The following is a 12,167-nucleotide window of genomic DNA, read 5'->3' on the forward strand; positions in this document are numbered from 1 at the left end:
GGAAACCGCCTTGTTCTTGATCCACTTTCGTCGCACATCGGATCACCAAGATCATCGACATGGTCGGAAATAAGGACTGGTTGCACGTAGATTCAGAATCTAACCCAGCAGATTTAGGTAGCAGGGGATTACCTGCGTCTGAATTGGTCAACAATTCGTTGTGGTGGCAGGGACCTTCTTGGCTGCAAGAAGACACTTCCCAATGGCCAGCACAAGAAAGTGACTACCTCCGTAGAGGAAAAGAGGGCGAAGACCTGCGCAACAACAACAGTAAATACTACCGATGTTCTTCAACGCTTTTCAGACCTACCCAGGGCTTTACGGGTGCTCTCATACGTAATGAGGTTCTACCGAAGAACTCACCCCAAAACAAAAAAATCATTTCAGGTCGAGTCACCTTTAATCTCTCCTGATGAGATCAAATCAGTAACCCAACTCTTAATTAAAATCTATCAGAAACAACACTATAGTTCCGAATATAGTGATCTAAAGGCCGGAACACCAATTGCAGGGAAAAGTGCAATACTCTCACTAAATCCCTATCTAGACCAACATGGCATCATTCGGGTAGGAGGGCGACTCGGGGCGTCAAAGGACTTAGCTTTTAATGAACGCCACCCAATCCTCCTCCCATACAACTGCCGGTTATCCCGTCTGACAGTCCTAATGTTTCATCAACAAAGTCTGCATGGGGAAAACCAACTCATGTTACGTCTGATACGCACCCAATACTGGATACCTAACATCAAAACCATGATTAGGTCAACCATTCATAATTGCAAAGTTTGCACGATACACCGAAAGCGTGCTCAGACCCAACGACGACATTCAGCCGTGCATTCACGAATACTGGAGTCGACTTCGCCGGACCCTTCGACATTAAAAGTTACCGCGGCAGAGGGTGTCGACTATCCAAAGGCTATGTCTGCCTTTTCGTGTGTTTTTCCACACGAGCGATTCATCTGGAGGCCACTGCTGACCTCAGCACCCCATCATTTCTTGCGGCTTTTGCCCGTTTTATATCTAGACGCGGATGTCCCAAAAACGTCTACTCCGACAACGGACATCAAAAAACAAGAAAACAGCACCGCCCTATCGCAACATATAACAGACACTGTACACACAGCTGATTTTGCCAACACAAGAATTTTAGACAAAGAAAAGAGGGAAAAACTAGGTGCATACTGGAAAGCCTTAGGATACTGCAAAAAGAGAGAAAACAATAAATAAGAAGGAAGATACGGATCAAATAGCTTCGTCATTTGTTTTATGTTTACATGATAAACAAAAAGAATTTAGACTTTACTACCACAACAACAACACTACCACAAGAGGTGGTACCGATATTTTTATTTTTATGTTTTTCATGTTTATTAAGTGTAGTTTTTTAATGTAAAGTTGTGCAATTTTTAATGTAAATTATATATTATGAGTCTATTGACTATGTTATGTGTCTATGTATGTATCTACGTGAATGTCTATGTATGTATCTGCGCGTGATTACCAAGTAGGTATGTTTGTAATGGCATCTTAAAATAAAACTTACATTTGTAATTTCTTTTTTTCACCAGAAAAATAAAATGGAAATGCCCCCGAAGATGCTAAACAAGTTTTAGCGAAACGTCGGGAAAAATAGTTGAATGTTTCATTTGCACTTATCAGCGGTTAGATTGGATTAGCCTATGGAAAAAGGAAAATTCAACTAAAAATACATATATAAATTTTTTAACCGATCATATTGCAAAACACATAGATTTCTAAGGACTTTTAGTATTATTTTTTAGCTTTATTGAAAGAAACATTATCGTTTGTTGCATGCACGCCATAATTTATACATACAAGTACATTTGAGGATGCAAAAGTAAACCGTAAGCGCTTATCTAGGCATCTATCTGAATATACATCTTTAAATACGGCACACGCAAATATTTCAATTCCTTTTCCGGACGCACCGTTTGGCCGATTTGGGTGAAATATGCAGCAATTTATAGTAAATAGAATTTTTCTGTCCATATTGGCATACATGGGCGTGGCATCTCATATAGTGATACTTAGAGTGCAGGTGATACTTAGAGTGCAGGTGCATAACACTGATTTTGTATTGGTGAAGACAGAGGGGAGTGTCGCACCTACCATTTTACTTTGATTTCCATATCGCATTTTCTGGTCCGATTAATTCCTATTCCTGAAACATGGAATAGCTGTCAATATTGATATTTTCAAGGTTTTAAAGAAAATTGGGGTAGGTTGAAAAGAGGGGTGTGGGACCTGTCATACAAAGTCAAATTTAATAGGCGTTTTTTTTCAATAATCGTAAAAAATCATGACTTTTTTTGATGTTTTTCTAATGGTAATCAATTAGTATTTCCTTTTTAACAATTGAAATAATCATTGCCAATTGATTACTAATGCTGATAATTTAATTTTATACAGTCTCAAGTTTTTGTTATAGATATACTTAAAAAATTCTAATATACATTGTGTTCGGCCTGAGTGCGTCGTAAACCAGCAGTGGGTAGGCGCACACGGGTCGATCTCGGGATTGATGGGTCACTCGAAATAGATAAAGAAAAAACGCAAAGAGGATTTCCTCGTTATAATAGTGTTTTAATTAGAGGGTAAGAAAATATAAAATGGATACAATGTTACCTTTGTATTTAAAGTGACGGCGGTGATCCTGGGCGATGTGTCTCGGTTGGCGGTCGATCGAAGAAGAGGCCGGTTGTCCCGTTGATGACAACCGCTCAGCCGCGAGAAAGTCCTCTGGTGTTAAGGGGAAAAGCCACACACACAACCACCCCCCACATATACGTGCATGGGTTCTGGCAACCTGCACACACACACATGCATATGTATGAAACGAATGCATGTGTATGCATGAACACAAATGCGCCGTGAGTGTGGGTGGCTGGAAATATTATTAAAACGTTAGGGAGGGGCGCCGTCAATCGAGTAAAAGTTAGGCATTGGCCCTAAACACATTGACAACAATAATGGTCATCACTTTACTCTGGGGTTGTTGTTTGCTAGACAGCGATACAAAAAAAAGTACGTCTGCCAAAAAAGTAAAGGGTGTATGCAGATTATCAATGCTAAGAATAGCTGGAGCCCTAAAAGCTACCACGAAAGCAGCATTGAATTCTATTCTGCACATCCCGTCTGCAGATCTAGTGGCCAAAAACATAGCGTTAGTAACTGCAAAAAGGCTTAACGCCCCGGGCAGCTTCACTGCAGGAATTATTGCCATAGTAAGATAGCGCCATCTAATATATGGAGAACCGACTATATGATCTCGTATTTGAGCTTCGTAGGACACCTTGGGGCCACAATAGAGCCGAAGGGTTGTCGCCAGCACGCGGAAATGGCGGGACACACTATGCAATTGTATACTAATGGTTCAAGATTAACGGGAGGGTCGGGTCTGCTGTTGACTGTGTCGATCCAGAAATAAGTAGATCCTACAGGATGCTAGATCACTGCAGTGTCTGTTTAGGAGAAAAATATAGCAGAAATTTTGGAGAAGAATGCTTAAGCTGCAGTTGCGTCAACATATGTATTGATAGTCAGGGGCGATCAAGGCAACAACCACCGACTGATCTTGTTTTGTTGATTTTCCGACAGGGTGGATAAATGATGTATATTGGAACGATTTTCCGTCATCCCTTGTCAAATTTGGTTTTGATACAAACCGGTTTCGGCGTTGTGCCATCATCAGTGTCGATTTTCGTTCTGAGATGTTCTTGTCGTTTGTCCTGTATCTATAGTTCGTAGGTACATGAGCAGGTATTGTCAAAATTGATTATTGTGTATATTTAGTTATGTATGTGTGCTGTGTGTTCATTCAGAATCGAGGGTGGTTTACTAATCGATGTGTGTGGCTGACTGGGGCAGGTAAAAATTCGTAATTTTAGTCGTTTGACCTTCTTTGTGGGTTTGTTGTTTTGGTGTGTTGTTTTGTGTTTATTTGTTGTTGTGTGTTTATCTGTTGTACCTGTGTGATTAATTTGTTTCTTGTAAAAAGTTTTAAAGGCTCTAATATTGTGTCAGAAATTGTGTTTATCTGTTCGTTTATTATTCTACTGTCGAATGTTTTCTGTTTGTAGATTTCCATGTTTTCGAGTACGTTGAGACGTCGGCCTTTTGCTTGTATTTGAAGAACCCTAACTGTTTTATTGACGTTTGCTGGGGAACATTCATTCTCGACCATGTGATTCGCGAAGTTAGACTCGGATATAATGTTTGCATTCCGTATTTTTTTGTTGTAATCTCTAATATGTTCTCTGAACCTCGTTCTTATTTGCCGTCCTGTTTGTCCTATGTAACTATGATAGCATCCGCAGGTAAGCTTGTATACGCCGTGGCTGCTAAACGGATCCTCTGAGTTAGTGTTAGTTCTTAGTTTTCGCCCTAGATTGTTCGATGTTTTGAATGATGTGTTAATGTTGTATTTTTTAAAGAAGTTTGCCAATTTATATGTTGCTTTTCCAGTATATGTCATAGTCGTCCAGCTATTATTTTCCTTTTCGTTATTTCCTTTTGGTTCTCCATTTGTCCTTCTGAGCTTATCTACTAGTGCTTTTTTATATCCGTTGTTTGCAGCGATATTATATATGACCTCAAGTTCTCTCTAATATGCCTCTTGTGTAAGAGGTGTTCTTTCAAGTTTATGTACCAAGTGCCTTAATGCTGCATTTTTATGCTGTTGGGGTGATTTGAGGTATTATGTATTATTGTTTCGGTGGCCGTTGGCTTTCTATATATGTCATAGTTAAATCTTTTGGCATTTTTATCAGTATTTATCGTGAGGTCTAGATAGTTGCTTCCTCCGTCTTTTTCGGTTTCCATTGTAAATTGTATATTTCCGTGCTGCTTGATGAGGTACTCCAGTACAAGCTCTTCGTTATTAGTAGTTAAAACGCATATTATGTTATCCATTTATCTAGCATAAAATGACACGCCTAATTTGGACCTCAGCTCCTGTATGTACTTTTCTTCCAGATTTTGCATGAACATGATGTGGGGCTTCCCATTCCAAGACCGTTTGTTTATCTATATATTTTATTGTTGATTTGAAAATAGTTTTGACGTAAAGTAGTTCTTAGCGTATTTGTGACTTGAATACTTTTCACTTTGTTTTTTGTATTATGAACTATTGTTGAGCTAACTATGCCCAAAGTCTACGACAGTGGTATTGATCATCAATACGCCATCAAAACGCAAAACTTTTAAAAGATTCAGTTGGTGATATTGAAGGTTCGCATCGCTACGGAGTTTCGGCAAAAAGGGTAAATACTAGTTCGCCGGTAGAAATTTTATTGGACGTCCTACTAAACTGTAACGACTTTCCTACTTGTAGTACTGATTTGCCTACAACCATCCCGGACAGCGAATCGGTTGCTACAAATTGTGATCCTGTAGCTGCTGAAAGTAAATGTTTTAATAAAATGTATGCTTGATTACGAAAATCACACAACTGCAACTAAATTATTTGTTCCCTATTAATTCGCAATATAGCAGAAGTGAACCTTTTTTTGTCCGAAACTGCTATTAAGTGAAAAAAATCCAATCGAACAAAATAAAGGAAGGTGAGCACTTTCTCAAGTGAACTTCGCGATAAGGGTGAATCTCACACAGTACTTCACCAAGAAGTCTCGTGGAATAGAGAGACTTCGCTCCGGCTCCATAGATCTGTAGGACATTCACTTGTTAAAAAACAACTTGTTTATTTTAATTTTATCAAACAATTTTTTATATAACTTTTTGTAAAACATCAAAATGAAAAAAATATTTTCACTCTAAATAAATTTTAGTTGCTAAAGAATTATTGAAAAATAAAGAACGCTTTATCGTATTTATCAAATACGATATATTGGTGACCCCGAACCAGTGAACATATTCATACGCATCATGCCGAATACACGCTCCGGAGACAATGCCGTTTCATCACAGCAATCAACCACAATAAACACGAATCCGCTATCCACAATCAGCAACACGATTGTGCCATCTTCAAGCAATTCACAAGGAGGAATTCATCTACGAATTCCGAAATTCTGGCAGGAAAACCCATTGATATGGTTTGCACAAATCGAGGCACAGTTCGAACATCACGGAATTGTGTCAGAGAAAACAAAATATTTCACGATTCTTCCTGAATTAGAATCTGATATATTAAGTCAGGTAAGCGATATTATTCTGGCACAACCTCAGAATATATATACGCAGCTTAAACAACGTCTCATCGATCATTTTTCAATTTCCGAGGAGAAGAGAATCCAAAAGTTGTTGAACGATTTGGACATAGGGGACAAAAAACCTAGTTGTCTTCTGCGGGAAATGCGTGGTCTCTCGCATGGTGGAGTTACCGACGACTTCCTGCGAACATTGTGGCTACAACGTCTACCTTCACAAACGCAAGCTGTTTTGGCAACATCTTCTGAAACGTTGGATAAACTTGCAGTAATGGCAGATAAAATTCAAGCAATTTCAGCACAACAACAATCAACTATCGCAGCAATACAATCGTTTCCTAATCTATCGGATCTTCAACAACAAATAACAACTTTGAGCACAGCTATTGGCAATCTTCAAAAACAACACTTTCGACGCAGAAGTCGCTCAAATTCGCATAGGCGTTACACAACTAAGTCAGCTAATACAACCGAGTGGTGCTATTATCATCGTAGATTTAGGTCTCAAGCCCGGAATTGTCGACAGCCGTGTTCATTCAAGCAACACCATCAGGGAAACTCGCCGGTCGGTCACTAGATGAAGCTAGTGGCCGATACTCTACAATTAATCGTTTACATATCTTTGATAAGTCCACCAACAAAAAGTTTTTGATAGACACTGGAGCGGATGTGTCGGTTCTCCCATCAGCAGGTATATCTAACAAAAAGCAAGACAAATACAAACTTTTTGCTGCTAATGGTACAGTTATCAACACATTTGGTACTCAACTTTTAACCCCAACTTTTGGTTTACGTCGTTCCTTTGCTTGGGAATTCATTATTGCTGATGTTAGCAGTCCTATAATTGGCGCAGATTTTTTGAAACATTTTGGATTGTTGGTGGATTTAAAAGAAGGCTGTTTGGTAGATTGTGAAACTGGTCTGAGCTCTTCCGGTAAGTTATGTGAATTAAGAGAGTTACCAGCGATAAAGACTCTTGTAAGTTCAACCATATATCATAAACTTTTATCTAAATATCCGGATTTAACGAATCCTTCGTTGCATCAGAAAAAAGTTCCTCATTGTGTTGAACATGTCATCGAGACAAAAGGTCCCCCGATATTTTCAAGGCCTCGTCGTTTAGCACCGGACAAGCTCGAAATTGCAAAACGAGAGTTTCAATTTATGGTCGATCAAGGACTTTGTTGCCCATCTAAAAGTTCTTGGTCAAGTCCGTTACATATGGTATTAAAGAAAAATGGCCAGTGGCGTCCGTGCGGAGACTATCGTCGTCTTAACGCTCAAACTCTTCCTGATCGTTATCCCATTCCGCACATCCATGATTTCGCTTATGGGCTCTCAGGAAAGACAGTTTTTTCTACCATTGATTTAGTTCGAGCCTACAATCAAATTCCGGTTGCTCCTACCGATGTTTCAAAAACGGCTATAATTACCCCGTTCGGATTATTTGAGTTCCGATTTATGACTTTTGGCTTATGTAACGCCGCTCAAACGTTTCAGCGGTTCATGCATGAGGTTCTTCGAGGGTTAGAATTTTGTTTCCCTTATCTCGACGATGTTTTAATTGCTTCTGAATCCTCTGAACAACACTTATTTCATCTTGAGCAATTGTTTAATCGCCTTCAGTCATATGGTCTAACAGTAAATGTTGCGAAATGCCATTTTGGACAAGATAAAGTAACATTTCTCGGCCATTTAGTGTCTCCTCAAGGCATTCAGCCAATTCCTGAGAAAGTTAATGCAATTATAAACTTTCCGCAACCGAAAACTGTCAAGGAAGTGCGACGTTTTACTGCGATGTTGAATTTTTACCGAAGATTTTTGCCACATGCGGCGGAGATGCAAATTCCACTCCTTATTTATCAGAAAGGTAATAAGAAGAATGACAAATCTCAAATCGAATGGACACCTGATGCTCAATCCGCGTTTGAAAAATGTAAAAATGAATTGTCTCGAGGTACTCTATTGACTCATCCTATAGATTCTGCACCGATATCTGTTATGGTTGATGCATCTGACTAAGCAATTGGTGGTGTTCTACAAAAGAAAGTTGATGAGGTTTGGAAACCTCTGGGATTCTATTCATTGAAGCTAAATGACACCCAGAAACGTTACAGTACTTATGATAGAGAACTTTTTGCGGCATACCTTACGGTAAAGCATTTTCGCTATATGCTATAGGGTCGTAATTTTATAATCTATACGGATCATAAACCCCTTACTTTCGCGTTTAAACAGAAACCTGAAAAAGCTTCGCCTCGGCAGTTTCGTCAACTGGATTTTCTCTCGCAACTTTCCACCGACATACGTCATATCAAAGGAAATGAAAATATTATAGCAGATACTCTCTCACGAATTTCGACTATTGATTCTCCGAATCTAATCAACTATGAAGAGTAAGCAAAAGCTCAAGAAGAAGATACAGAACTAAAAGAGTTAATTGAAAATCCAAGCTCTTCATCTTTAATTTTTAAATCTATAACAATTCCATCGTCGTCGAAGCCTATATTTTGTGATATATCCACATCCAATGCAAGACCATACATTCCACTTGGTTTTAGGAGAGACATTTTTAATACTATTCACAATATGTCTCATCCAGGAGCTAATGCGACAGCTAGAATAATTCTACAGCGTTTCATATGGCCGAATTTGAAAAAAGATATTAGGACATGGTCAAAAGCTTGTGCTAATTGTCAGCGATCAAAAATTCATCGTCATAATCATAGTGTGATAGGTAGTTATGAAAACCCAAGTTCACGTTTCTCGCATATTAACATTGACCTTGTTGGACCATTGCCTTCCTCACATGGATATTCATATATTTTAACTTGCATTGATCGGTTCACTCGTTGGCCGGAAGCAATTCCCTTAGTTGACATAAGTGCCCGTTCTGTGGCGGAAGCTTTATTTCATGGGTGGATATCTCGGTTTGGAGTTCCTTCAAAAATTACAACGGATCAAGGTCGTCAATTTGAATCCAATCTTTTTAAGGAACTTGCACAACTTCTTGGTTCTCAACGAATACGCACTACGTCGTATCATCCTTGTGCCAACGGTATGATTGAGCGGTGGCATCGTTCGCTGAAGACTGCTTTCATGTGTCACAACACTAAAAACTGGATGGAAATTTTACCAATTGTGCTGTTAGGACTGCGATCAAGTTTACGTGAAGATGTAAATGCCAGTCCTGCTGAGCTGGTTTATGGAACTTCCTTAAGGCTTCCTTGTGATTTTTTCGACGCTAAGAATGATTTGTCTCCTTCCGATGAATTTGTCAAGCAACTGAAATCTTCAATGAACTCGCTGCGTCCAATTGAAGTTTCGTATAAATCAAATCGTTCTGTTTTCGTACACAAAGATCTTGCTACTTGCACTCATGTATATGTTCGTCGTGACGCTGTTAAAAAGTCTCTTCAGTCACCGTATGATGGTCCATATCTAGTGGTGAGCAGAAATGATAAAGTTTTTAACGTCAATATTAATAATTGTACCAAATCAATATCAATTGATCGACTCAAGCCAGCATTCGTATTTAATACTGATATTTGTGAAGATCCTCGAACGATTTGTGTTCCAATACACCCTCATGTAAGAAGTCGTATTCCACGTCATGTACGCTTTAGATCGAGACTTCATCGTTAAACAAAGTCTCTGGAGGGGGAAATATGTAGGACATTCACTTGTTAAAAAACAACTTGTTTATTTTAATTTTATCAAACAATTTTTTATATATGTAACTTTTTGTAAAACATCAAAATGAAAAAAATATTTTCACTCTAAATAAATTTTAGTTGCTAAAGAATTATTGAAAAATAAAGAACGCTTTATCGTATTTATCAAATACGATATAGATCTATTCCGGGTTCCCAGTCATAAAGGGATAGAGAGTAACGAAAAGGCAGATGAGTTGGCAAAGGATGAGTCGACGGTAGACGTCCAAACCCGTTTGGGAGGAATCAAGAGGATACAGGAGTTGCATATGATCCATGAAGCAGGTATTTCTGAGGTAATTGCTGCCTTCTCTGAATCTCTGAAAATGTAGGTAAGAGGACGGTGATGCCGGATCCAGAAATTTAAAGGTATTTTGGTTTCTAATCAGGCACAAATGTTAAAAACTTAAATATATGCTAGTCTGCGCAAAGATTTCTATAGGAAAAATATGGAAAATGAAACGATATTAAATAAACTTACTGCAAGACCGTTGCGTGAATCTCAAATTTAGTGACAATTTGTGGGAGGAACAAATTAGATGAGGTTACATTGAAATGACAGCCCTTGGTCAGGAAAAGTCCCGAGTCGCTCCGGTACCTATAACTAGCTGCCTTGGGAAGCGTGTATCGCCTCGTCTGCCATGAGCGCACTTGCGCCAACCTTCCAATTTTATCGTCGCTGTAAGAGACCCAGCGAAGCTCATGTAGAGAACTAAGTAGTCTGTCCGTTCAATATTTGATAACGATATACAACTATGGTCGTATGGCTTGCGCTAAAGCTTCCGGAGCATTGAGTCCCGTTGCAGTTGTTAACGCTACATTCTTCGCCACCAGCTCTACTGGCGGAGTGTATAGAGCATACAGTGGAGCAGTCGTTGTTACCAGGGCTTCTGTTATGCGAAACGGCGTAGATGCAAGCTCTTACGCCGCTCAGACAAATAGACAGGCGCTATGGAGTTTGGCGTATCCCTCAGAGCATCACCAAGGTGCTTAGCTAGTGAGGGAATAATCGTAGATCGGGCTAGTAAAAAAAACGCAAACAAACAATCAACTGCTATCCATAGAATGTATATTTCTCGAACAAACAATTTATTGAATAGTTTTTCCACCTGCTTTTTTGCGAATATTTCGGTCCTTGAACACAATATTGACCTTGTTCTTGTCGACACGAATATGCGTTTCCGATTAAATTTTGCATGAAAAAAAAGACGACACAACCGTATCCGCTCTTATCTTTCCATACAAAATTTAAACGCCACGCTTATCGGCGTCAGCAAGCTATGTATTCAGTGTAGCCATTTAGTTGTATTGTGATTACATGGCGACCAATGTCCATTTGAAAGTTATTGAAATACACATTAAATATTATAAAGTACTTGAAATAAATAAACTATATTTTCATCTTACTGTAATTTCATTTTAAGTTTAAACATCATTTAAATCGTTTTGTCGTTCAATGCAAGCTCGCCTCTTATTGCTTCCGAATTTTAAGAAAATATCCTCCAACGTTGTCTCATTTACTGAATAATCTTCAAAAAAGTCTGAACATATACTGCTGAACACTTGTGTTTTTTCAAATATATCCGACCATTTAAGTTCAACAATATTTTTTATGAAATACGTAACAGTCCCAGCATGATTTTCTCTTAGTTCGCAATCAGTGAATAGTTTCTCCAGCTCTTCTGTTATTCCATCGACTACATAGTCTTCTTCAGACTTAAGTTTAATTTTTATGGTAAAACCAGTTCCAACCTCCTTTTTTAAATCTGGTACATGTCCTGACCATTTAAATTTTCCTCCCGTCATTATCGCAAGTCTATTGCACAGGTGCTCACATTCATCCATACTGAAATAGTTAAAAATAATAATAACAAACAGTTATTCTTTTATTGCATTAGGGAGATTCACTTTGTCACGTAATGCATAAATTGCACGGTTTGTAAATTCATTACAGCAAGATATACGCAAAAATATATGCAATCCGTGTAATTTCTGTAATGGACATAGACAATAATGAAATTACGACCCTGCTTCAACGAAATTCTTCTCAATAAAACCTCACTACGCCCTGCCTCTCTTACAGATGCATGTAGATTTGAAATCTCCAATAGAACCTTCACAACACAAATGGAAAGATAATAATCGGAGGTATGAATAACAAAACTCACTCATATATGTAAACATACAAAGTAGACAGTACCATTATTATATATGTACTTGCAATGAATTCATAAATTATCGAATGAAGACGTTGAATCTATAA

At 38.5% G+C, this 12,167-nt stretch overlaps 1 protein-coding gene across 3 annotated transcripts in view; it reads right to left on the reverse strand.

Moving 5' to 3' along the window:
* Window positions 1-1,754: 1,754 nt before the first annotated feature.
* Eato (Engulfment ABC Transporter in the ovary) overlaps window positions 1,755-12,167 on the reverse strand; it is an 854,933-nt gene continuing 844,520 nt past the window's right edge. For 2 of the 3 annotated variants that reach the window (XM_067766013.1, XM_067766012.1), the window contains one exon: window positions 11,268-11,750. In XM_067766013.1, the coding sequence (XP_067622114.1) occupies window positions 11,330-11,750 (421 nt within the window). In that variant the 3' untranslated portion in view covers window positions 11,268-11,329. Of the gene's footprint in view, window positions 2,186-11,267; window positions 11,751-12,167 lie in introns of those variants that run through there. The other variant, XM_067766015.1, reaches the window with a different exon arrangement.

Source organism: Eurosta solidaginis, chromosome 2 (genome assembly GCF_040869045.1).
Source record: "Eurosta solidaginis isolate ZX-2024a chromosome 2, ASM4086904v1, whole genome shotgun sequence".
Lineage (NCBI taxonomy): Eukaryota > Metazoa > Arthropoda > Insecta > Diptera > Tephritidae > Eurosta > Eurosta solidaginis.